The following is a 27,961-nucleotide window of genomic DNA, read 5'->3' on the forward strand; positions in this document are numbered from 1 at the left end:
TGTTTTTTGTCTCATTCTCATTGTGGAAAAAAGGTTATCAATTTATATTGCTGTGATGCCATTTGTTAAAAATGGTTAGCTTACTTAAGCTCACCATGGCAAGCATCACACACTTGACAATGCACCAGTCCCATTTAAAGTGTTAATACAGTATTAACATTAAGAATTCAAGTTATCAAAAATTAACTAGTTATTAGCTAGTTACCATTCCGATCCAAATTAGCTACCAGAGTTAACTAGCCTGCTGTCAAGTTAATACATTTTTTTTTTTAGACAAGTACTCAAGTACTAGTCTGGATCAGGATGTTGCTGGTAGCTCGATGACCCGGCAGGAAATGTTGAAGTCATATTTAAACCAAAATTTCTTCTTTGCCATTTAAAGTTTTACAGTTATACGCTGTACTTTACAACTGTGTTTGTTGAGATTCAGCTAAACCAGTGAGCAGTGTCATGTTTCACAACTAGTGGATGTCTTTCATTTTGGAATGAAAACCTCCATTCACTGTTATGGGTGCCCTGTTACTTATAAAAAACTGAAGTAAATGAAGAAGAAAGCGTTCAACCTGAGGCTTGCTTTAAGCTAGACACAGCTCTTGTGGCTTTTGTATCTAGTCCCAGAAGAGGGAAGAAACCCCTGCAGAGAATCTAGAGCAGTCTTTAGAGCAAACAGGCGTGTCCTCATCATGCACCGGACTCACCCAACAGGGCACGCAGAAGTTCGGAGGGGTGCGGGTGGGCAACGGGCCCACGGAGGACGAGGCTGGCATCATGGACCACGACCAGCTCTCCCAGCACTCAGAGGAAGGAGATGAGGTGAGCCCATGAAATATCACCAAACATCACTGATTCAAATTCCATCCTCTACCGAAACTTAATTATGTTTAATTTTAGTTGGATTATGCTAACTGTGCTTTCACGATTATATATGGACTATTCTCTTTGTTATCTTTATGTTACAGATGAAGGGTGTCACAGAGATTGTTTCTTTATGTTCTGAAAATTAACAGATTTGTTTTCCAGTTTTCTAAACCTGACTATTTGACTTTGATAGTAGCTTTTTGACTCACTTTACGTAGACTGTCATAAACTAAGAAGGATTGCTGCATCTTTAATTTGATTGGTTATTTTGATTTTCTACATTCTCAGCAATGACCTTGTACCTGCTGGGCCTTGTTCAATGATGTTTTGTGTGCAGATTACACTGCAGTGTGGTACTGAAACATTCACCCAGCAGCTTAGCAGACATTAAAAGTTCTTCCTCATGTCAGCTTCCTTTGACAGCCTACAAGTTATCAATCAATCAATCAATCAATCAATTTTATTTATAAAGCCTAATATCACAAATCACAATTTAGGGCTTTACAGCATAAGACATCCCTCTGTGCTTTGGACCCTCACAATGGATAAGGAACCCCCCCCTCCCAAAAAAAAAGCCTCACATTTGAGAATATTGCATATGAGTATGTTACAAATGACTGAATCCTTTAATCAAGTATCATAATTGCCGTTGACTAATTATTTCAGCTCCAGATTTGGGGCACAGTTTAACACTTCTGATTCTGATTGTTTCTGGATTTAAGATAGCGCCTGTTTGTATATATAAGTGCTTCATTTCAAAGCTTTTTGTTGCAAAGACTACCATGTTAGCTTTTTTTTCTGGTGAGGTGGCCATGCTATTCAAACACCCTAACGGTGTTTGTCATTGCACTACATTTACTTCTATTCGGGCTCACGAACAAGCATGTGGTGTCCTTTATAATTAAAGCACGATTTATTTGATTGGTTTGGCTATAGCGATTTTGGGTCTGTCTCTGAGAAACAAAAAGGATTTTACTCAACAAAAAGGTCTATCTCTGTAGGGATCCTTTTTATAATGTCATCAGACACTTAAAATGACAACCTGAGTCTGTCAGTGGCAAAAACAAGCACTTTACATACGTATATTGACAGCGCAAACATGCCCTTAAGGGGTTACGTCGCAGCCTGTTTCAGGGCTGCTAGCTACTGCACTTTTGCTCAATACTGAACAATTTCAAAAACTGATATTCTTATTAGTCACTAAGACACAAAAACATCGGAAAAGTAGTTAATAGATATGTTCAGGTCAGCATACTTCGAGCAGTTCCACCTCAGACTATCAAAAACGTATAACTTAAACAGTACTTAATGAAAATGATCTCTCTCAGCTCATTCACCAGTGCCATGCTTTACTCCCTGTTGTACCTTTATATCAGAGTGCAGTCGTTTCTCCTGAGTAGTAACAAGAGATGAGGGCAATGTGGGTACAACAGCGTGAGAGGCAGAGAGAGGCAGGGCAGGGAAGGACTGGAGCAGATAAGGGATGTATTTTCCATTTCAGAAACATAAACAGCAAGGTGGTTTTCATGAGAACCAGTGAGTGGAATTTATGAAAATACCACCCAGTTTTTTTTTTTATCTGTGACTCAGAGGTTTGGTGTCTCCCCGGTCTCCCGCACACTAAATCTCAGAGTGTTTACTTTGTGATAACACATTATGTAACTGTAATGTAATAAGACTGCATTTAAATTCCAAATGTATGATATTCCATGTAGCCATTACTTACCAGCTGGGTTATGGAATTTAACGTTTCATAATTTTGGGAGTAGCAAGAGACTGTAAAAGTATGAAGTTGGACAATTTACTGAAAGCTACAGAAAATGTAAACATCCAGGGAAATTGGCTGATACAGGTATTTGGGGGGGAAAATCTCTTTTTTCCTTTTTTTTGTGTTTTCTGTAGCTCTTTTGAACACTGACCTTTGAACTTCTAATCAGTGGTTTCTAGCAGTGCTGGTTATTTGATGAATTTCAACGTATTCACCTGTCGTTGCGCTGGATTAGGGCAGCACCTTAGTTCATAGTTTGAGGTGTGCTGTACAGTTCTACACGGTCCCATATGCACATCTTTAATGTTAGTTTTTTTTCAAGTTTATCCTAATACACATATGCCATATTTAGGCCAAGTTGTGGGTCACTGTAATCTTTCTTCCTGTTTATACTTGCTGTGAAATGATACCATCTTAACATGACTACATTGTAAGAGATGGAACATAAAATCTACCATCTTTGATCGTCGCAGAAGCACATTCCGAAGTTCAGCTGAAGCTCATAAAAGGTTTCATTAACCTGAATTAGTCTAATCAATTGAGTATCTCCAGTCTGGCAGTCTCCTGTAAGTGTATTCCTGCATTGTGTTTTGGCAACAAATCCGCATGTGACTTCCAAGACATACTGGATCCCTCCACTGTAGCTCAACAATGAAACGCAAAGAGGATTTCAGTACTCCATACCTTCAAGGTATCACTCACAATAACCCAGTACCAAGTAGTATCAAAAAGTCTCCAGTAAAATAACACCTCAGCAGATTTTTTGTTGTTCCAGTCCTCAGAGCCACTGTCCTCCCATCGAGTCTGCCTGGTTAGCATACGCTAACACAACAGCAGCGCCAACATCCACTGGGAAGTGGTCCCAACAAACTCACACTGACACTGAAACGGCTCAACTCTGTCGTTAAACCCATTATTAACCATTAGGTAATGTTGGCTGTGTAATGCTAATAGTTAGCCCTGTCACTGTGTGTGTACAGGACTCTGTCCCTGGTGCGGAGCTCATAGCTCTCACAGCATTAGCCACAACCCATACATTCTATAGTGTGGTGAAGTCGAGGAAGTTGTATTTAACAGAGTTGACGGTTCAGCATACCGAGATGCCACCAAAACATTCAAAAGCATGGCTTTACTAACATGCCACTCCATTCACATTATGGGTATCGAATGAAGTATTCTATTGGTATCAGTATAGTGGGATTTATACTTCTGTGTCAAATTGAACCCATGTCGTAGCCTGATGTGCACCTCCCCAGAAATGTAACTACACGCTGTGGCGATGCAGACCTCCTGTCTATTTTTGTAAGCTGAAAACCATTACCCTCAGTAGAAACAAAACTTTTATTTACTTTTATTTCACTTATAAGACATAATAAATTGTGGAGACAATAAAGCTCCCACAAAACAGCATTTAAGTCATGTGTAATTTATCCTGGCTTCATATGAGTAGAGGAAAAGTCCGCTAGTTTCTAGGCTAATTTATACAATGTAAACTGCCATGGGCTTGTGCTAATAACGTTAGCATGCTGATTTGTTTGGCAAATCAAACATGTTTAGTATAAGGCTGTTGTTTTGTCGGTGAGCCTTGTGAGTTGTAATGGAGCTGAATTTTGTAATGTTACCATTGTTAAATGTTGCTGTATTCCCTGGCTTCATATGAGTAGAGGAAATCTCTGCTAGCTGCTAGCTAATTTATACAATGAAAATTGCCATAGGCTTGTGCTAATAACATTAGCAGGTTATATTTGTGGAGAAAATGTCTTGTCTTTTGTATTGAATCAACTAAACTTAACAGCACTTCACAGAAACCCTAGTGTTTGGAGATATAACTGCAGTGTCACAGACACACCATTGTACAAGTATAAATGCGTAAAACGGTGTAGACCATGTGCATAGGCCACAGCGTATACTCTGCATAGAGCTGACACACAGGTATAAATCTGCCTTATCCCTTTAACGGTACTGGTACTGGTATTGTTATTTTAAAAGGGGCAATATAATGTTAAAAGACTAACTTTGGAAAATAGATGCACACTTGATTTGTGTAGATTACAGTGACCCACAATTTGGCTGCTGCCTGTCTTTGTGTAAAAGTGACCTTTAATTTTAATTAGGCTTTTCCCAGTTAAATATTTTTTATGAATAACTCAACATATATATGGCATGAGAGTATTGTATTAGCAAGAAAATCTGAACTTAATATCATCCTTTAATATCCAACCCAACTGAATCCAAATGGTGCCAAATTTAAGATTCGAGCCTGGCGGGGACTCAGAGTTATATTTTGCTTTTTTTTTATCCGCTATTGACTGTTGGCTTACCAGGGAGTTGGAGAAAAACAAGTGTCTTAATTAATTAGATCTGAAAACAGATGAAGGAAGCCCAACCTCAGGCCAAAGCTTTACCCAACATTGTGGCACGACCCTGACCTGAAACAGGATACATTTATCAAGATCTGGTGAGGTTTCATAATGCTAGAGTTAAGTGAAATAAACTGCAAAACAATAAGGCAAAAGTAGGATGGAACCTTGTGGACCGATGCAGTTCCTGAATTTCAGTTCCACCACTAACCTTTGACCTTTGCTTACTTTCAAGCACTCAGAAGAAGAACCGGTAAGAAAACCTGAGATTTGGTATCATCTGAGCATGTCTGGATGCTGTCTTGCCTGATCTGTTTGTGCCTTTAGTACCAAGTGGTGGTCTTTCTGTGTTTGACCTCTGGTTACTCTGTCTCAGCCTCCTGTACTGTCCTCCTCCCAGTACTAGGCATGTTTATGTGTGTGACTGTAAAAATGTATCTCTGTGTCTGTAAAAAGCTCCATTGCAGGTCATTTGGTTAGATATTCATTCATAAAGTTTGGATTTTTAACATATTTTACATATTTTATTGAAGTGCAAAAAAAGGCTGAGATGCAACAGTTCCAATTGTTCTGGAAGCAAGATTTTTCTCAGTTTTGAATTTTTTTTATTGTATGTTAAAACAAGATTAATTTTTGGCAGTTGTACTCATTTGTCATCATTGCCATCGAACGTTTTTAAAATGCATTGAGAGACTTACTGACTTGTGAATTTGGTTATTTTTGTAGTATAGCCTTAAACAGAGCTAATGCCAAGACCACTGAAGTAGAATCTGAGACAAATATAAGTAAGTGCAGTTTTGAGATTAAGTGAAGACCAAGTCAAAATCAGGGTTGAATTTAAGTCATAATGACTCAAAAACAAACAAAACATATAAAATATTGTTATCTGAAGTCAGGCTTGGGCAGTATCTAATTTTACAAACTTACTACAGTATTTATACTTTCCACAAACTCTGTTAAGGTCAAAACATATTGGCGGCGAACTGCGTGCATCAAAAAATATGCGCTTATTGTTTTCGATCTACAACCACACACCGGTAGCGGCTAGACCCGTGTCGGCGCATCCCCCAGTGGCACTTCACGCCACAGTCCTATTTCCACCCCAGAATTAAAAGCATTTTCCCCTTCTCTCTCTCTGCTTGTACATATCAGCTCCTGTAGCAGCTCTTTTTCTCTGCTCCTATGGCAGCTCAGTTCAACTTCTCAACATGGATGCATAATGAAAACTCTATTGCTGTTTCTGTGTCTTGTGTGTGATGAGGAAAGACTCGTTGAGGTCGAGAAATACACCAAGCGAAACATCTCACAATCCTGTCATTATAAAGACTGGCCAAAAAGTTTACTTCTTGGCGAGTCATAGCTCTGGAGATCAGCTCTTCAGGTGAAAAGTCAACTTGAATTAGTAGGTGTCCACACATGATTTAAAGCTAATGCAGAGGTGGAAGAGGGACAGATTTTTCAGTAACAATTCTTTGTATGTTAGCCTGGTGTGTGAAGATGTGAAGAAAAGTAATATTCTTACACATATTTTCCTTATTAAACAGAGAAATACAACTGTACACCTTTTGAATTCAAGTTTCTCATGTTCACGGAAGTAAGACATGTAGGCTTAATTGCCTTGCTTAAACGTCTTGTTTAGCATCGTTAGTTGTTTAGTCAGTTCATCCACTGTACGTTACTGCACAATCACTGCAAATCGGTGTGAAAGTAGTCTTTAAATGCTGAAAACTGTGTTTTGACTGTGCTGTTAATTTTCCCACTTTATCATAAGTCCAAAATCTTGTACACTGTAAGTGTACACATTTCAATCACTTGATTTTTCAGCTGAAATGTTTGTTCATAACATTTCTTGTCAGAGCCACTGGCCTCTGTGCACATTGCCATTACAGCATGTTAGCTAGTGTTGCTTTCATTAGCCACTTTTCGGAGACCCTTTGAATGGAAACAATGAGTGCTGCTTCCATAAACTCTGTTTCACGGCTCCAAGGACAAAAGAGAAGCATGGAAAGAGGAAACCAGTCCAGCGCAAAGCCAAACCCAACAAGAGCAAGTCAGAGCAATACATTCCCATGTCTCCCCCTCCCTGCCCAGTTCATACAGGAAAGGCTAGTCTTGCTCCAGGAAGGAGAGGATGGAGGAACTGTGTTGGCTTTACAACACACAAACAAGTCCTTGCACTGTGATCTCGGTAGGGAAAAAAGAAGAAACAAACAAGCCAAACATCTTTGCTCTTTGTTTTATGCCTGATTAGAGTTAAAGGCTCAGGCAGGGGTCAGAGGTCAAAGGTCAAAGCAGATATTCATTTAGATGATAGCAAAATTTCCATTCCAAGTCATTTCCATGCTTCATGCCATTCTGACAGTACAGTTGTTATTATTGGCCACTTTTTGAATAGCAGAGCTGGGTGATAATCATCTCCCAGTGTTAAGGGGAAAGTAAAGAGTTTGTTTTACACACCTCAGTTGATAAGCTATGATGACGTATGTGTGAGTAAAGACATACCGGAAATTCTATTGTTTTAGCTTCTTTTGTTTCTCCTGCGGTGTTTACTATCACTGTACGTCTATTAAAAACGACTGCATTGATGTGTTAAACAACTGTTTCATTTACACTTATTTTTATATTCTAACAAACACACAATCTTAAATCATTGATTCAAACAAACATACATAACACTAGTGTAAGAAAAGTTAAACTAAACAGAAATATCTTGAAATTGAGACAATAAGTGATTTGAGCAAAGCTGCAGACCAAAGAATCAGTAACCTTAAAGATGCTTTCCATCGATTTTACATGTCAGAATTAATTTACTTGTCGTAGTTAGTTCTCCAGTGAAAACAGTTAAATAATGCCTTCTTTGGCTCTGGAAGAGTTTTGTTTACTCTGAAAAGTGACATAACTCAGGTATATTGATTTGAGTTTTTAGACTAGAAACATTTATTACACTGCCAACTGGGGGCGTGGTTTTTGACCCCATGCGACCTATGGGGTATGACACATGTGCAATGTAACTGGAGTTGTGATGCTGAAGGGTTACAGCTGACGGTGCTAGAAATAAAGGGATGGTGTCCACTCAGGGGGGGCATGTCTTGACAGAAGTTTTTGGATAAGCTCCAATGGAAAAATATATTCCGACCGAAGGCCGACTGCGGATGCCTCACTGAAATGAATCAGTCATCCCCCATGTTCCATGATAATGCACCAGCTGTTGAGCCTATTGGCAAGTGCAGACCATATTTCACTGGTGTTGTATCCCAATTATATGATGGATTATGATGTAGTGACTTCTCCTCTTTTTAACCTCCTTGGTTGCAGTAGGGAGGTGCTGAATCCAGTGTTTTGTGTACTCAGCCTCTGCTGCACCAATTTTGACCATTGTGTTTTTTGCAAGTGCAGTACTTAATCACTGTAGTATTTCATTAATGCTCTTGTTATGACCATGGAGAATACAAAAAATGCTTGTTAGTAAAAGTATGAGAGAGACCAAAAAAAATTCTAAAACGTAAGTTTCAAGTGGAAACTTGCAGCGGTAGCCTGGGAACTGGACTTGTGACCTGAAGGTTGCTTGTTGAACCTTAGGACTGTGTATATGTACAAAAATATGTTACTATAAACCTCCTAACCATCTTGTCTTTCCCGTACAGTTTAACTTTGGTGACGTAGCTGTCCACCAAGCCATCCACACCATAGAGTACTGCCTAGGATGCATCTCCAACACAGCCTCCTACCTGCGCCTCTGGGCCCTCAGCCTGGCTCATGCACGTGAGTAAAAAACATGCTCACACACACAGACACACAAGCACACACAGTTTTGTAATACACACTCTGCAAACCATTATTTAAAGAGTTTGTACGTAGATAAAGACTCTGTCTTGTTGTCATCACTGTGTGTGCAGAGCTGTCTGAGGTGCTCTGGTCCATGGTGATGCACCTGGGTCTGTCGTCCCGGAGCGGAGGCGGGTTCTTTGGCCTGTCAATCATCTTCTCGGCCTTCGCCACCCTGACTGTTGCCATCCTGCTCATCATGGAGGGGCTGTCAGCCTTCCTGCATGCCCTGCGTCTGCACTGGTTAGACACACAAACATACATGCAAGATATATACAGTATATGAAACACCCACACACATACAGCCTACATGAATACTATTAAATATGTAGTATATGTGCATATTTGCAGGGTGAGCACATGCAGATACTGACATGCCCAGGTACACACAGATCACATGCACAGAGCACATGCAGAAAGTCAACACTTTCATATGTCTACTAAATGAATCCCATATTAATAGGAAACATAGACCCAGCCAGCAGGCTGTCATTGTTCAACTCTTGAACCAAGTATCTTTGCCAGAGCTGCACTTCTTCAATTTAACATGCACCTGAGGAATGCCAGCAAAATGAAACATTCCTGACACAAAGTGGTTTACCAAACAGTGAGTGTACAGGCCTCCAGATAACCTCACAACCTCAGCTCCATCACCTCCTAGTACCACCTCCACCCTGCTGATCCAGCCTGCACCAGCGTAAACTGTACTGACACAGGCAAGGCCATGCAGAGAAGTCTTGTATTACACTTATAAATACCCCTAATACCTGTTAATACATACATTTTATGAAGTATAATTACTGTATGGCTGTATCTAACAATAGTATCCCCATAACTTGTTAGAGGATAGTGAATCATATTAATGAAAATATTTTTTCTCAGTATCTGTGTTTAGAGTTGTGCACACAGATGTAGTGCTGCTGATAACTATGAGGAGGAGGTGTTGTGAAAGTGGGAGATGAGAAATGCTCAGTGTCCCAAGAGAGAAACATCCCTTTCAGCACAGACTCCATAATTGTACCATTCCTGTGATTTATAAGCTCTTATGGGCTGTTTCAAATACACACTGAACTTCTCTGTCATATAGTTCTATGTGTCAAGTTTAAAAAATATAAAAATACATACTGTGAAGGAGAGAGAAAGAGAGAAAATGAAAATGACTGGATCCATTCAAATTGTACAAATGTGTATATTTCTATTTATAATTTACCTCTAGTGCTAAACAGATCTTATGTTAAAATCAAGATTTGGGAGGCATGGATTGTGAAATTCTGGGCCGGCTGTGGCTCAGGAGGTAGAGCGAGTCATCCATAAATTGTAAGATTGGTGGTTCAATCCCTGTCTCCTCCAGTCTGTATGTCAAGTATCCTTGGGCAAGATACTGAACCCCAAACACATTTTCTATTGTCTTTTAGACAACATGACACTGTTCCCCTCAAGCCTTGCTTTTTAAGCCTGTGCAAAATTGATGTGACACAACAGAAAAACAGCAGCCACTGACATCAGTAAACAGAAGTTTTTTACAAATAGGCTGATGGTACTCAACAAGGCAAATATCGGCCAAAATTGATGTTCAGCCGATAAATGGGTGCATCCCTGATTAGGAATAAGTATCATTGTCTGAGGACTGTAAAAATCCATTTAAGGTCCACACTAAGGAAAAAAGCAATGGGTTTTTTGTTTCTTTGTATTTAGGCCCATTTCCACTGAAGAAGTTCCTGGTACTATTCGGGGGGCAGGAACTACTACAGGAACGTCCTCTCGCTCAGCCCTCTCAACTGCCGTGTCTCCACTGAGAGCGGAGTACAAGGAAGGTTCTTGTAAAGTTACGGGCTCTGGATGTGACGTAATCGTTGCGCGACCATTTACCGGGGCGACGTAGGGACGCCGTTAGCTGTTAGCCCTTAGCGGTGTCTGTAATAACTCACTAAATGGCCCATGAAAAAAAATATTTTTTCAAGCGGATCTTAGTTACAACATGACTGAGCTAACTGGAGTAGTTTCATGTCATTTCCGACAACGGGAGGCTTTTAACAGATGACATACTGATGTTAGCTTTGCTGCTGCTGCTAGCTGTCCCTGTCAGCGGCAGCCACTGATGCTTTCTAGACATCGTGATTTCCCAAAACTGAATACATACTACACATATCAATACAAAACTGCTTTGCTAGCTCAATCATTTTGTAACTAAGATATCCGCTGGAAAAAATATTTTTTTCACGGGCCATTTAGTGAGTTTTTTTACATGGCAGCGGAAGCTATATGAACGAGCTAACCCTCGTCTGCTGAGTTTTAAAAATGCCGGCTATTTTGTTGCTTTCTGTTGACGTCACATCCCTCCTTGAGTATATCCAATCAGCACCAAGTAAACCCCAAGCCCCAGCCGGGAGTCTTTCGTGGCCGTTCTGAGTACCTACTCCGAGGCAGGGACTTGTTTAGCCCCCGTAAAAGTTCCGGAACTCTGTCCTTCGGGGGTGGTTCCTGCGGTGGAGACACGCACCAACGGCCCCGGCCCCGTAAAACTACCCCGAAGTTCCTGCGGTGGAAACGGGCCTTTTGTTTCTTTGGGCAATTTTTTTTTTTTTTAACAGATCCCTTAGTTTAGTACATTTAGGCTATCAATTGGTTGAGATGTCACTTAATGGTAATGGTAAAACAGAAAGAAAAAAATCGAAATAACAAACCATGTATAATGCTAGTAATGTGTTAGTATACCAACATACATCAGTTTGCTACGATAAAATTAGTACTATCACCAGTAATAGTGTTATTTCCATATATTTATCTCAGATATTTACCATTACAGTACTTTGAAAACATATTAGAGATGATGACAAATCACACTCATACTTCTTTTTTCATCAAATATATATAATGGAATAACATTAAATATATACGGTGTTAACAACAGTGAATACTCATCCTTTTTTTCCTGAAAATTTTTATTTAATATCTTAGTATCACTGCCTTTATATAAAAGGACAATTCAACTGTGTTTTTTGTTTGTTTGTTTTTTTTTTGTAGCAAATAGTCAATTTTAATGCCATTAGCTGACCTTCACTACCTTTACAGACAATGGACAAATCACCAATTTGGTAGAGGATGATTTTAAAAAAAAAAAAAAGACCCTTATTAGACTTATTATTATTTGTACAAAGTTATATAAAACTGTTCAGCAAAACGTCTGAAAGCCCTCATGTCTGGAATAACTTTTTGTTACTAACTTCCTGTAGGAGGTGAATTGAAAAGGTATACTATTTAAAGACACAGCGACATCTGGTGGATCTTTTTTAGCATAACATGACTAAACCAATAGGTAGAGCTAGCTCAATCAGGTTTCATTAAGATATAGTGACTCAAAATGTGCTCTGAGCAAAACTCAGTAATATGCTGAAATGACAGATCAGCATCACCACCTTTCTTAGGTCCCACTGAACAGGCAGCAATAAACAAACACCCGTTGTATTTGATACATATTAAAGGTAGGGTCTGGAGGATTTTCCAGTTGCTGTTTGTAAACACACATTCAAATTTGGCCCCTCCTATCAGGCTCAACTCTCCCGGGTGTACGGAGCCCGGAGGCATGGAAGAAAGCTTCACAGAAGTTAAGGCAAGGCTCGCACTGATGCACGCTCGGACACGCTCGGGCACGGCACCTGCGCTCTCTCATTGGCTGGGGAAATCTCCACGCAGAAGCAGTCCGAGCTCACAAAAACATCAAACTACAGTTAAAGGGCAGGAGCTCTGCAAACAGAGTCACCACCACACGAGTAGAAGCCCATAGGTGATGATTAAGCAGGATTTCATTTGTATATGTCTATATTTTGTTTTGTTTGAAAATCCTCCAGATCCTACCTTTAATGTTTGTTAATAGTCGTCCTTTTTGTAGTATAGCAATATGATCTTAGCCATGACATGTAGGTTGTAATCACAATTATTGTAAAGTCAGAAGCAAGAAATAGTTGCAGCATGTAACTCTAAAACCCTGTTCAAACCCCTAAAACAACAGTTACAATACAAATATGTGCAGATTAAAGAAATATGATATGTGGTAATCAGTGGGCTTTAAGAGTGTTGGTGGGTGTAGTTTTAAACCAATCCAGACTAGCTGTTTCCCTCTGCTTCAAGTCTTTGCTAAGCTAAGCTAACCATGTCCTGACTCCAGCTCCTTATCTACTCTATGCAACATGAGAGAGTGACATTGATCCCCACAACACAAAATGGGCCTGAAAATCCAGTCCCCTTGTATTCATTACATAAATTGAAGCAGTGTTTAGTGCTGGTTGATGGCCGCACAGAAAGTACAAACTGATACATTAGGGTTGAATTAAAGGAATGACATTAGTCTGGCCTCTGTCTGTTGCCTGGTATTGTTCTCAGTCACTGTACATTTATCAATGCCTAGTTTGTGGCAAAATAGAGCTAAGATCAGGTGCCATCTGCTACATTTCTGTTTGACAGACTGTTTCTTTCAAACCTATTAAGTGAAAGCAACAAGTGTATTTTCTTTAATCCTTCTGGTCTGGATCCTGCTTGTAACACAGAGCCTTACGTCATGATTATGAGATGGATAAACAGAGACAGGGAGAGAATATCCTATGTGTTTTTGTTGGACAGAGGTTTGGTGTTAATGCTTAACTGCTGCTCTCAGGGCTGATTATTTGGGTAGGGCCTGGCTGTCTGTCTTTCCTCTGTCTGTCTGTTGTTCCTGTAAACTAGTGGAAAGTGATCTGACCACCTTTCAAATATGAGCTCAGCTGCCTTTTATCGTGACTCTGTTGTTCTTCCAAGAAATCTACAGTATGTGTTGTATAATCCCACCTATCTGCTTTACACATGGGCTGTCTGTGTGTTCCAGGCTGGAGGTCAGGTTTTACAAAGCTTTCTTTCAATCCAGGCTGCTGTGGAAGCAGGTGTAATCAGCTGAGTTAAAGCAGAGACAATATTAGCACAGTCAGTCTAGAATGGACAAGATTGAAATGCTTAAGATTGACCCAAGGCCAAAAAACACACCCATGTCTGCATCAACAGCTGCACAACCTTTTTTTATGAGGACTTTTCAGCATACGACACTCCTCTGTCCTTGGACCCTAACAGATGCTAAGGAAAAATCCCCCCCCCAAAAAACCTTTAACAGAGAGAAAAAAAAAAGATAGAAACCTTTGGAGGAGCAACTGAGGAGGGATCCGTCTTCCAGAATGGACAGACGTGCAATAGATGTTGTGTATACAGAACAGATCAATATAATAAATGTACAGTCATCCATAGGACAGAATGATACACAGAGACAGAGAGAGATACACGGCAAATAGTAATGACAATAGCTACAATAAAATAATTTATTTTAGTAACAATATTGATATAATAATAATAGTATTTGGTAGCGTTATAAGTGGTTATTAATATGTGATAGTATATGTATGTGACAATAATAATGATATATGTATAATCATAGTAGAAATATGACTAATAATCATAGCAGCAGCAGTAGTAGAGGGCATCAGGCAGGACCACAGCAGCAGCACAACCACAATCATAGGAGGTCCTCCAGTGGACTAGGCTAACATCAGCCTAACTGGTCCAAGGCAAGCCTGAGCCAGCCCTAACTATAAGCTTTATCAAAAAGGAAAGTCTTAAGTCTACTCTGAAATGTGGAGACAGTGTCTGCCTCCCACACCAAGGTCCAAGTCCTTTTTATATAGAGGTCCTGCGATGCCGGTGTTCTGGAAGCAAACGAGGCGTGACGTGTAACACAACAGCATTAGCTTCTAGTGTGACATTTAACCCGTGTTGGGAGGGTTACTTTTAAAATGTATTCCACTACATATTACTGAATACATGCCCTGAAATGTAATTTGTAACATGTTCCATTAGATTACTCAAATTAAATAACATATTCCAAATACCTTGGATTGCACACACTGAAAATGAGCTACACGCAAGAGGGAGAAACGGTAAAGGAGGATTTAGTCCCCAAAAGAAGGTCAATGTCCGAAATATGGAACTCAGGGTTTTCCCTGCCTATCTAAGACAAAGGCAGGCCACCTGGGTGATTTTTGCCGCTGCCTTGGTTAAAGCATGTGTGTGTCCACGGGGGACACAACCCACAGCGACGCGCTTGTTTTTTTGTCCGGCACACAGCTCCACAGAGCTTCTCCCTCCGGTGTTGTGTCAGATCCTGGTTCCCCCTCGGGCTGTGTCTCTCCTACTGTTTCCCACGGAGCTCTGCCACATTTGAAAAGCGAAGGAAGTCTGTATGTGGAAAGACGTCGCCTCTGAGATGTAGAATGTGTATTATAGAAGAGAAACACACATTTCAGGGCTGCTGACTTGTATCATCAGAACAAACGTGTCCTGTTCAGCCTCCTTTCATATTTAACAGAGGGGGCGACAATACCTGATAGTAATATTCTCAGCTGTCAGGATGTGCCTGCTCTAAAGGGTAAATATAATCATAGAGGGCTGAAAATCACAGTCTGTTGTCTGTTGTGATTATAAAAGTCAGCAGTGTAAAGCTCAAGCATGTGGAGGCCTCCTTTCATATTTAATAGAGGGGGGAACCGTATCTAAAAGTACAGCTGTCAAGATGCCCCCTGCCACAGGCCTTTGCCACCTTGGTCTGAAAAAACCCAGGGAAAACCCTGGAACTATTTCGGATATAAAAAAGATGATATCCCTAAAGCTCTGTTTTAATCTGGAGTAAAGAGACATGGCCTCCTGGATCCCTTCTATATACCAGCAATCGTCTTAATTCACAGATGAACCCCCTTATTTTAGAGTATGACATGTTAAATCATTGACCTCAGCCTGGATTAATAGAAGGGTATTATATGAATACAATGGTGTCATGGTGAGTCAACCTAATTCTTTCCAAACAGAGCTATTCAAGTCATCTGGTGAAAATTCTTGTATTTTTTAATACATATATACTGCAGTGTTTTCCAATATCATGCAGCCCTACTTTGGATTACCTTTGGAGTGATTCAAAATCATCTTGCTGAACCCATTTGTCTGGTGCCTATATTTCCATGCCAAAAACACATGACCGGGAACTTTGCGATCTCCCTGCAGTCAACTGTTACCTTATTTAGGTTTGTGATTAAATTTAAAGTTAAGTTTTGAACATTCCAATAGAAAACAATGCAATCAAACTGATGCTCACTGGGAACTGCCCATTGGTCCGACATCCCATTGTTCCGACCATATTAAACCCGTTGTTCCGAAGTCCGTTCCGAAATCATCATGATCCCCTGTGGTTAAGGTCTGGTTAGGTTTAGGCATAAAAACCACTTGGTTATTGTTAGGAAAAGATCATGGTGTGGGTTAAAATGAAAAAGAAAGTGACAAACACATAAGCTGTGAGCCTGCTTCGCCTCAAGCCTTTTCCAGCTGACCCAGAGCCGGTCGCGGCGCACCATCAAGGCAGAAATACGCCCGCCGGGAGCCGTTCAGCACCACGGACCGTCGGACTAATGGGATGTCGGACCAATGGGCTGTCGGACCAATGACGTGGACCCTGCTCACTCAGGTTGCATTTAGTTAGGACATGAGCTGTGTTCGAAATCGCTCCCTATCACGGATATAGTGCACTATATAGTGTGTTCGCCATTTTGTAGTGTTGTTCGAATTCTCCGCGGTTAATTTCATCAAAGATACTGTATTATAACAAGATGGTCCACCTACAATATACCCCCATTGTATGAAATGGTATACATTTCCGGTCTCCTAAGTAGGCGTTGTCCCCCGTAGCCCAATCAAAGACGATGGAGAACCGCCAATCAAAGACGAGTATCCTCAACCTCGCTTGGTTATCGTAGATTAGCTGGGCTAACCGTTAGCCGTTAGCGGTGTCTGTAATAGGTAATAACTCATTAAACGGTCCGTGAAAAAAATATTTTTTCCAGCGGAAATCTTAGTTACAACATCATTGAGCTAGCAAAGCAGTTTTGTGTTGCTATGTGTGGTATTTATTCAGTTTTGGGAAATCACGATGTCTAGAAAGCATCAGTTGCTGCAGCTGACAGGGACAGCTAACACAGCAAAGCTAACATCAGGACGTCATCTGTTAAAAGCCTCCCGTTGTCGGATACGACATGAAACTACTCCAGTTAGCTCAATCATGTTGTAACTAAGACATCCGCTGGAAAAAAATATTTTTTTAATCCAGTATCTTTGGTGAAACTGCACTGATTTCAGCACCAGAGAGGAGCTATCTGTTGCCAGATCTCGCGAGAGTGTGTTGTTGAGACAGAGACAGGTCTTGAACAAAGTAAATTTTCTCCTGATTTGTCCGTGTGAAATTTGCCATTTTGGTGTCGGAATGTTCTGAAGATATGTGGCTTGTGATAAATGGGTCCAATATTTGCCTCCGTGACTATGGGGCGAAAGAATCGGCCATAATCTGTAATCACGTTCATTTCTCCCACTGAAGTCAATGGACTCAGTACCTGCTGTTAGTCTCCTAAAGGGGCGTGGTGGTCGCGAACCCCACGTGACACTGATACAGGAAACTGACTCTCAGTGGACCGTCTTGGTTTATCCACTGTCTTTGATTTCATTCACTATATAGTGGACTATAAAATACCCACAATGCACAGCAAATGTGAGTGAACAAACAATGTACCCTACATTTTACTCCCGTATACCACAATGCAATGCGGTTGTCTTTTGCCAGAGGAGAAGAAGAAGAATAACCGCTAAGAGAAAAGAAATGAATAGGATGCTAGCCGGTAACGTTAGCTCACGAGCTAACAATAGCCACTTAGCTCGCACGAGCCAGGTAGCTTGTAGCTCGTGCACTATCGTGGGCTATTACAGCTCACAATGCAGACACACGACCGTAGCTGACAAAACCAAACGTCCACACCATTGACATTTCAACAATTTATTGACAAAAATTACAACCACCATACAGTTTGATCATCCTCAAAGCGCCCGGTTTGTTTACGTGTTGCTCGGCGCGTCCACTGGCATCACAGGAGTATGCGGCGCAGCTACTGACGCAGCGACGTTCAGAAAATTTCAGTTAGTGTCCAAAATCTCGTTCAGTCGTTCCCCATGTAACGTTAGTGCACTATATAGTAAACACGAAATAGGGAATAGTGAGTGAGAGTGGGTGGACGGTTTCGAACACAGCTATGGTGTTAAGGCAAATGAAACAAAAATAAAGTAATCCCCTCAAGTAAGCTATTCTTAAAGACAGTAACTGTATTTAGAATACCACCAGTTTAAACTGTGACAGAATACAGTTATTCATATTTTGTAGTTTAAAAACATAACACCATTACATGTATTGCGCTACTCCCCTTCCCTACATTTAACATAGGTGTCGGCAGTGCTTTCTAAACAGTAAGAAAGGCATAACATCACAATCATTTACCAACCCTGTTACATGACAGCTGATCTCGTTCTCTGCTCAGAAGGTAAGGAGCTCCTGAAACTCATTGTTTCCCCATTTTGTGAACATTTTTGGCTGCTGTTCTTCTTTGAGTTAGCTGCTAACTGCTAAGTGCTTTTTGAATCTCACAGTGGTGGGTTGTACACATAGCACGTCATCAAAATGTTACACCTGTCCTGTCCATGATCCCGTCCTTAGCACTGACATTGATTTGGCTCTGTACCTTTGCTGCTGGGTTAAAGGCAAGACAACTCTGTCCCCCCACTCAGCGAATGTACCTTCTGTATCGTAACGTCTAGAGGGAGTGTGACATTATAGGACACCATTACTCCTCTATATCTTTACATAGCAAAACAGTGTTTGCTGTTATATTAATAGAATTTAAATTAGAACATTCAAAGTTCATGACCAGAATAGTAATCAGTGCTTTAGCCATTACAAAGTCATTCTGTCAATTATCTTTTCTAACATAAGTGAATGCACAAGCTTCCAGTGGCCCACAGAAAGAGGCTGTGGTTATAATGGGCAGCTCTCAGACTCCAGTGTGTGTGACTGTATGAATGTAAGGCACTTTGTTAATAAAGCAGCAGCGTGTCAGCTCAACAGGTTTCTGCTAAGGTTAAAAAGAGTGGTGGAGTATTTTTCACAGAGGTGAGTGAATGGAAATAGTCATGTTCAAAATAAACAGCAGTGAACCTGGACCCTCTGCTCCGCTGTCCACTCTTCACACACACATGCTGATGAGTTATCTGCACAAACACACCGACCACCACCAGAGTAAGCAGAGTATAGTGTGTGTTAGGAACAAGCTTTTTTTTCACCCCCACAGCTGTGTGGAGAGGCAGATGAGAGGATCTCTCATTTCTTTCCTCTTTTTAAGTGTTGCCCTCTCACTGCTCTGGCAGGCCAAATATTTGCCACAACTGGGAGACATTCCTGGGCACTCCCCTCGCTCACACAGGCCAGGAACCAGCAGGAGCTGAGAATCCACTCTTAGATTTTTCCTCTTAAATAAAGACATCAGAAGATGTCAGGATTTGAGAATTACAGTATCCAACCTGTAGATGCAAGTAATTTTAGTGTGCTGAGGAAAGATCTGAAAGTGTGGCACCTAGAGAAAAAATATGTAATAACACTGACACAAACCAAAAGAGCAGTAAATGAAGCTCAGTTCACAGTTCTTGAAATTTGTCCTACAATCTGTAACTGGATTAAACTGAACTTGAGCTCAATTAACTATGGCTCTTTAAGCAAGTTTTATCACAAAAAGTAGATATGCTATCATAAAAATTATTGCTGGAATCAAAAAAGATGTCAGTGTGTATTATTAATAGGTTTGTTGTCTTAAAGGGGTTCTATATGACATTCAGAGTGTATGATTTGTTTGGATTTGGTTCTGTCTGGAGGTGACTGAGCTAGCGGCTAGCAGCTAATGGTGCTAACACCAGTGCTAAAAGACAGCAACAGTAGCTGTGTTCGAAATCGCTCCCTATCACGGATATAGTGCACTATATAGTGTGTTCGCCATTTTGTAGTGTTGTTCGAATTCTCCGCGGTTAATTTCATTCACTATATAGTGGACTATAAAATACCCACAATGCACAGCAAATGTGAGTGAACAAACGATGTACCCTACATTTTACTCCCGTATGCCACAATGTAATGCGGTCGTCTTTTGCCAGAGGAGAAGAAGAAGAATAACCACTTAGAGAAAAGAAATGAATAGGATGCTAGCCGGTAACGTTAGCTCACGAGCTAACAATAGCCACTTAGCTCGCACGAGCCAGGTAGCTTGTAGCTCGTGCACTATCGTGGGCTATTACAGCTCACAATGCAGACACACAACCGTAGCTGACAAAACCAAACGTCCACACCATTGACATTTCAACAATTTATTGACAAAAAGTACAACCACCATACAGTTTGATCATCCTCAAAGCGCCCGGTTTGTTTACGTGTTGCTCGGCGCGTCCACTGGCGTCACAGGAGTATGTGGCGCAGCTACTGACGCAGCGACGTTCAGAAAATTTCAGTTAGTGTCCGAAATCTCGTTCAGTCGTTCCCCATGTAGTGCACTATATAGTAAACACAAAATAGGGAATAGTGAGTGAGAGTGAGTGGACGGTTTTGAACACAGCTAGTGCTGACAGAGCTAACAGTGTGAAGCAGGAAGTAAATAACCCTAACCAGAAGTGAATGTGCCTTTTGTAGGATAGTGAAGCAGCAGCCTTCGGGGCTGAAAAATGAAGCCAACATGGAAGTGCCAAAAACTGCTGTTTATTGAATGGCTGCTTGAGGCTGGCTACGGAAGGTGTACGGAGTAGCAGGTGGTACCATTCATGGTAGCCTTGGCCACCTATGTGTAAATGTGTGTGAATGGGTGAATGTGACTCGTATTGTAAAAGGGCACAGTGCACAATGGTGGTGATGAGCTAGCCAGTGGGATACACACATGCACTGGCAGGCATGGGCAGCCGGACCATCTTACTACAACAAATCACAGAGAAGCTCAGATTACGACACAGACAGAGGGAATGGGACTTTATTCCAGACCCCAAGGAGGTGCGCCAGGCTTTAAAGACAATTTTTGTAGTGGCCAAAAAGTGATACTGCACTTTGCGGGTCCATCATGTGATGTGACTTGGTCCCAAAAGTATCTTTTCCCTTAGACTATTGGAAAGAGAAGTCTGTAAACCAGTGGATTCATTTTTTTGAGCATCAAATCCCCTGTGAAATGTCTCAATTTAAAATCAGGATTTGATCCATTTGGTCTGATAACTTTTGAAAAGTCTAGAAGAGCCACAAGATTAAGTTACTTATCCCCATTCAAGTTAGCAGAGCACTAAACCCAAAGTCAGATGCCCGGCCAGCAGAAGTTAGCCACTTGGCTGCTATATTAATGCCCTGAATGTCCCATATAAGACCTTAAAATATCTGTGGGATGACTCTTTCATTTTAAGACTTTTTTAACCCCTTAATAAAAAAAGTCATTATCAGATTTGAAGGAATGAACAGAAACTGTATTTTAACTAGTGCTGTTAGCATTCTGTATGTGTTTCTGAAGCATAGCACCAGGCATCCCAGGATAGATTTTATTCTAAATACATATATATTGAACATAACTTTTCCTGAATGAGCAGGCAGCTCATCAGACTCTGGTTTTATTGGTGAAGATATGAGAGGGGGGTGTCAGTGACAGAGTGGTCTGGCTCTCAGCAGCCATATTTGGTCACATAGCAATCTGATCCTGTGCAGACTGTATTCCTTATAAATGCTCTGTCCACTGACTCTCACAGTTCTTCTCTGCATTGCTGTCATCTCTATGTGTGTCAGTGTCTCAGACATGTTATTCTGCACAAGCAACAAACTGACGCGTTCAAGCATTTGAAAAGGCTAAGCCTCCTCATAGCTTACTGCTAAGCATCTGGTGTGTTCACTGTGGAACATGGAGCTTGTTAAAGCCAGAAATGTGTTCCTGCATGTGGAAAGAGTTCCATTTGGATTTTCCCAATGCCACGCTCTACACTGCAGCTACAGAGTTTGTCTGTTGAAACAGCCTTAAGGTTTTCAAGACTTATTTTGATACCACTTTCTACAGTTAGAAATGTTAATATTGCTTTCATTAAGGGTTTTTAATATTAAACATCCAGTTATAAATGTTAATAAGTCATTGATACATAGATTGTAGTTCAATCCAAGTAGTCATTAGGTCCAAACCAGTCTATGGCAATGTTAACTGGCAACCCAGTAGTTGTTCGCATGCTTATAACTGATCAATTCATTAATTAGTACATGTTGTAAGAATTATTAATCATACAACATGTATGATCATATTGATACACTGATTAGTTGACCCAGTGTTATGCTGAGAGGAGAACAGAGCTGACCTTGATGTTGATCTGTAACTTCCCTGTGCTCATTTTGTGTGAATTGATGTTGTGAAGCAGTTGAGGAGGTGAAATGATGCATTTAACCTAAAATATCTAAAAGTTCATCGTTTGGAATCACTTCCAGTTGCTTAGACATGTGGGAGAGGATAATGTCACTCTTGAAAAAAGTTATGACACAACTTTGTCGATCTTTTTTTTTAAAAGTACACTAGTTTACATTACATTATTAAAAAGTTACTACGTACAATCCTTTATCAAAAGCACCTTACTATGAATTGGCATCTAACTTGTGCACAACTTGTTCAAACTCTACAATAGCAGTACAACAAGCAAGCTGAGAGCCTCAGACCCAAGACAGCACATGGAAACAATACTCATGTGTCTGCTGGAGTGAACCAGTGCTCTGTGGTACATCCTGTACTAGTGTGAGTTTTTTATGTAGAGACCAAAGCTTTGGGTAGGATTCCAGCCAGCTTGTGTGAGTTCACTGACAATCGAGGCTGATAACAATCTTTTATTAAAATCATATATCAGCCAGTCACTGTCATGTACTGCCGATAAGACGGAGACCATTGTTTTTATTATCTGTATTTGTTATCAGTCATTTCAGATGGATGAGCAGTGAATATTTCCACTCTTGTGTGGGAGGATTTGATTTTGATTTACTTTAATGGAATGTGCCCTGCCTTAAAGACATAACAGCCAAATGGATTTTATCCTCCTTGGTTGTTTTCAACCTGACAAGAATGAGATTGATATCACTGACTGTGTACTTTAGTCCTGATGTCATCAGGTCAACATTTTCATTTGTCCAGTACCTTGGTTTACTGTCAAATACCTGCAACACTAATGACATCAGCCTCAGCTGTACTTAGTATTTAGTGCTATTAAGGAAATTTTAGCATGCTAACATGCTAAACTAGAAGGATGAACATGGTATAAACTTCCATTAACATGTTTGACTGCTAAGGATCAAAAACAAACTTTCAACCTCAACTTTTATCCATATTACATTTCGGTTTTCTTTAAAATGAAGCTTCCAGCCAAAAAGAACCACGTCTAAAGGCAAAAACAGGGATTCAAATATACAAATGGGGATAACTATGTGCAACCCAGTTGCCAGGAAAAATACTGGCATTGTAAGTTTCTGCAAATGGCATATAACTTACATTTATGCAGCTGTGGTACAGGAGGTAGAGCGGATTGTCCACTAATCGGAAGAATGGCAGCTAAATTCCTGGCTCCTCCAGTCCACATGTCGAAGTATTCTCGAGCAAAATATGGAACCCCAGATTGTTCCCGATGGCTGTTACATCCACGTGTTAGTGTGTTAAAGAAAAAAACTGAGTAGCAGGTGGCACCTTGTATGGTAGCCTTGGCTATGTTGAAATGATATGTATAAAAAGTAGGAATTTAATGTATACGTGCTTTGCAGGAAAGTACAGTGTCAACATTTTTTTCTGGCAACTGGGCTACTGTGCATGCACAGGCAGTCTCTTCTCAAAGGTCCTCATGGTTTCCCACTTGGTTATACACATAAAAAACAGACAGAAATTATTGTGTTTAAACTCTGCCCTCTTTCTCACCTACACACACACACACCAAACACATTACCGCAGAGAGTAGGTGTCATTGTTGGTTTTAAGTAAAGAAAATAAGGTGGGAAGGGGAAAGGTTTTTAGACCAACTTCCTGCTTCATGTTACACACCGACCTACTGTACTGTGTCCCAGATCTCAGCAAGTAAATTAAGTTGCAATAAGTTGAAATCTATTTAATGTGTTGTTCATGTAGCATGGCTTCTGCCATTGCTACCACCAGGCCCTCAGGAACGCTGTTCAGCCTTGCAGCCAAATTTTCAATCAAGATATTGCAGCAAAAAGAAATCCTTAGAAGCTGGAATAAATTTGCCAGTAGACCACTATTATAGAAGAAACTTCTGTAAAACTGTTGATAGGACACTTCCAACTGCAAACAAGGTCAATTCTGACTCTTTCTATTGTGATATTTTTGATCCATGGTGGTTTTATAGTTGTACAACATTCCTCAAACCAAGAATTGTGATTTAAAAATCTGTGATGTCAGCAAAATTTAAAATCTATGAGCCGTGAAGGAAAAAAGGCCTTGAGAGAATTCCCTCAAATTTTGCAATAACGTCCACTAGAACTCATTAAAATTTAGTAGTCAAAGGTCAAAGGTCAAGGTCACTGTGACCTTGTCTGTCTTATTCTTGTGAAGGTGATATATCACAGAGAATTTCCTCAAATTTGGCACAAACGTAAATTTGGACTCAAGAATGAAATGATTAGAATTTGGTTGTCAAAGGTCACTGTAACCTCACAAGAAATGTTTTTGGCCATAACTTTGGCCATTGTAGTTCATATTTATTGATGTTCACTAGTTTATGATATTAATTTATGGATCAAAAGCAAGTCCTGATTTGTTACTTTCTGACCATTAACCAGCGTTACATTGAGAAGAGAACAGAGTTGTCCTTTAGAAAGTTACCTCCAAAACTCAAATTAGTTAAATACAGAAAGTTGTGTGGTATGTTTAATGGACAGGTATGTGAGGGACGCCACTGTCCTGATCTTGCTCACTGTCCTGCTCAAGAGACAGTGTTTCAACTTGAGAATCATAGAATAGAATAGAATATCGTTTATTTGTCACTGTCACATGTACAACAAAAATTAAAGTGCCATCTTGTCAGTGCATCAACTCATAAAACTATATCATATAAAACCATAAGCACGGTAACTCCTTGGTTTTTGGGGTGTTAAGGAGCAGGTTATTCATCTTCCTCTATTCACCCTGATAATATTCAACAGAAAACATGTAATACTTGGGCATTTTCTGTGTGATGATATATTTAACCATACTTATTAAACCCAATATCTAACCATCACTCTCTTCCTGCTTGTCCTCTGTTCTCAGGGTGGAGTTCCAAAACAAGTTCTACTCTGGCCAGGGCTTCAAGTTTGTCCCCTTCTCATTTGAGAGCATCTTAGAGGGACGATTTGACGAGTGATCAGCTCCTCCAGCAGAGTCCCCACCCTTCCCTCTTCTCTTCTGTGTTTGTGTGCATGAGCCCAAGTGCAGCCCTCTGTCACCCTCTAGTGGTCATTTGTGGAACTTGTACTGTGTAATGAACGATAATGTGGTCCTTGTGAAGGGTTTTTCCAGTGCATATGTGCCAAGCTGTACCCATACTGGAGCTTCTATTGCTGTGGCACAGTACCATCACTGTACTCAGCACTCAGCACGTTCACCACTGCTCTAACAACATCTCCTCTGCCAGCTTTCCTCCTAAGATACCCATTACCAAACACACTCGGCGGGGTCTGTGTTCTTGTAGACGAAATTGGCTTAAAGGCAGTAGTGGACAAGTCGCCATTACAGCAGTGGCACAGCACTCATATATACACCCATAACATTGTAATGTATGCAAAGTGCTGTTTTCCAAGAAATCTGTCCTGTAATACCTGTTAGGTTTTGAAAGTATAGTCACATTAAGGTTCTAATCTACAAAATGTAAACTTTTCAACAAAATTCAGCCCAGTTTTAACAGACAGCTAGATACCTTATCTGTTCTTTGCTGTTATCAGCTGCTCCAACAACAAAGTGACACTTAAAATAGAAAGTGTAATTTTACTTTTCTAAAAATCAATTTTCATTAAACCCCCTCATGTTTAGATCACATTCTGAGCAGCTTGCCATGAAAAGACTGGGTGATCTGCCTACACTGGGCCATTGGTAAGCCACCAACCTACTGAGTTCTTAGTATGGCACAGTTTTTGTCTGGATGAAAAATTCCCCTTTAACAGTATCTTGTACTGTTAAGTTATGCATTTCTTATAATTCCAATGTAAGAAATCATGGAGTTTAATTATTTAAACCAGAGCTAGCCAGTACTGCTGCTGGGTTAATGAGTTTGTCCACATAGCACTCTCACATCCAGACTGTGGAGGTTGGACAGAAGCACTACATTCATGTTATTTTTTCCCTAAATTCTGACTCACAACCCATGTCAGACTAGTGCTTTGTGACTGTATGACATCCAGATTCACACAGACTAACTCCATCTGTCAGAGGTAACACATAAATAAACTTTGGTTTTTGGTGTTATGTCCTCTCCTGACAAACTGCACTTTCCAATTTGCTGGAGGAGGGCTGAGAAGTCTTGTCTGAGTGGTTCAGTGGTGTCAGGTCAGACAAACTGAACCAATCCAAATTCGAAATAAACTACACCAAACCTGTGTCCTGTGAAGGCACATTATGTATATGCACAGCTTGGAACAGTAAGGCAGTGGAAAAACCTTTGAAGAGTCATCCTGCTCATGAAAATGACTGTACGATCAGCTGTGGACCATTGTAGAAATCCCAGTGTTTACTCAAAGCTTGAAGTTTTATTGCACCTCTGTTGTTCCATCCAAAAGAATTGACAAATCATCAGACAGTGCAGGGAATAACACAAGACAGAAGATCTGTTCTACAGTACATTTGTGTGCAGTAAGGATACATTTCATAGGTAAATACAGTATTAAATGCCCAATCGTGGTAACTGCTGAAATCTCAGATTGTGGTGTTATTGCTACAAAGGGGTCTCACAAACAGTCAGGTGAAACATATTTGGAAGAGAAAATGAAGGCAAACTGTAATTGTGATTAAAGCTTATAGACCAACTTTCTGCCTCAAGTTTGACTGTACAGAGTCTCAGATCTCAGCAGTTACTAAAATTAAGACTCAAGCTGCAATAAGAATAATATTATAATACTTATGCCACAACTACCACTTACAATGGGTTGTAAAGTGTAGTTTCTGTCATGAAGTGGCGTAATGGAGAGTTGGGCCATGATTTAACAGCTGGCAAGATTTGTAATATGACTAGCTGTGACAAAGCAATATGACGCCTCTTAGTATTTGTTTAGTTAGTCCAGAAATCACATTGTTCATTCTAAACTCCAGTTTATAAAATATATATAATACTAAATAGAATATAGTATGGATCATATTGATACACTGATTAGTTGACCCAGTGTTATGCTGAGAGGAGAACAGAGCTGACCTTGATGTTGATCTGTAACTTCCCTGTGCTCATTTTGTGTGAATTGATGTTGTGAAGCAGTTGAGGAGGTGAAATGATGCGTTTAGCCTAAAATATCTAAAAGTTCATTGTTTGAAATCACTTCCAGTTGCTTAGACATGTGGGAGAGGATGATATCACTCTGGAAAAAAATATGACATTGTCCATCTTTGTTTTTTGTTTTTTGTTTTTTTTTAAAGTACACTAGTTTACATATCGTAGCTTTAATTTTATTTTGTTGTGCAACATTGTTCAACAAATGACTTGAGTTAAATAAGATAAAGACTTAAAAATGTCCTGTGCTGCAATGAAACACCTCTCTTCTGTTCAAACTTAAGCACAGTTTGAATTCACAATAGCAATCATGTTGGTTTGATAATCAAAGTTATTGATACCGTATTTGATTTTCATTATTTTTATGATGTTGTTGGTGTTTACACGAAAGGTTTTGGTTAATTTGTATTCCCATTCTTATGCCAAAAGTCTGAAGAAGAAAAGAGGCTCAAAACAACACGTGCAACTGATGTAGGTCAGTGACTGGTGATATGGAAGCTAATGTGTCTTTGATCAATAATAAACAGAGACCAGGGGATTCATTATGTGTCCTGTTGTTTTTTTTTAAAGCATTTAAATCAGGGGTGTCAAACATAAGGCCTGCGGGCTAGGACCAGCCCTCCAAAGGGTCTGATCTGGCCCCGTGGTTGACTTTGCAAAGATAATATTGGTGCACTTATGAAGATCTTAGCCCCCGATCACACAGAAGGTGTTTTAGCAGCTGGAG

At 40.2% G+C, this 27,961-nt stretch overlaps 1 protein-coding gene across 2 annotated transcripts in view; it reads left to right on the plus strand.

Moving 5' to 3' along the window:
* Window positions 1-27,776, plus strand: part of LOC117247109 (V-type proton ATPase 116 kDa subunit a 1-like) — a 51,754-nt gene extending 23,978 nt beyond the window's left edge. The window contains exons 18-22 of one of the 2 annotated variants that reach the window (XM_033611336.2): window positions 613-813; window positions 5,222-5,239; window positions 8,631-8,748; window positions 8,883-9,054; window positions 25,032-27,776. In XM_033611336.2, coding sequence (XP_033467227.1) covers window positions 613-813; window positions 5,222-5,239; window positions 8,631-8,748; window positions 8,883-9,054; window positions 25,032-25,125 — 603 coding nt within the window. In that variant the 3' untranslated portion in view covers window positions 25,126-27,776. The remainder of the gene's footprint in view (window positions 1-612; window positions 814-5,221; window positions 5,240-8,630; window positions 8,749-8,882; window positions 9,055-25,031) is intronic. The other variant, XM_033611337.2, reaches the window with a different exon arrangement.
* Window positions 27,777-27,961: the final 185 nt, after the last annotated feature.

This window comes from Epinephelus lanceolatus, chromosome 21 (assembly GCF_041903045.1).
Source record: "Epinephelus lanceolatus isolate andai-2023 chromosome 21, ASM4190304v1, whole genome shotgun sequence".
NCBI lineage: Eukaryota > Metazoa > Chordata > Actinopteri > Perciformes > Serranidae > Epinephelus > Epinephelus lanceolatus.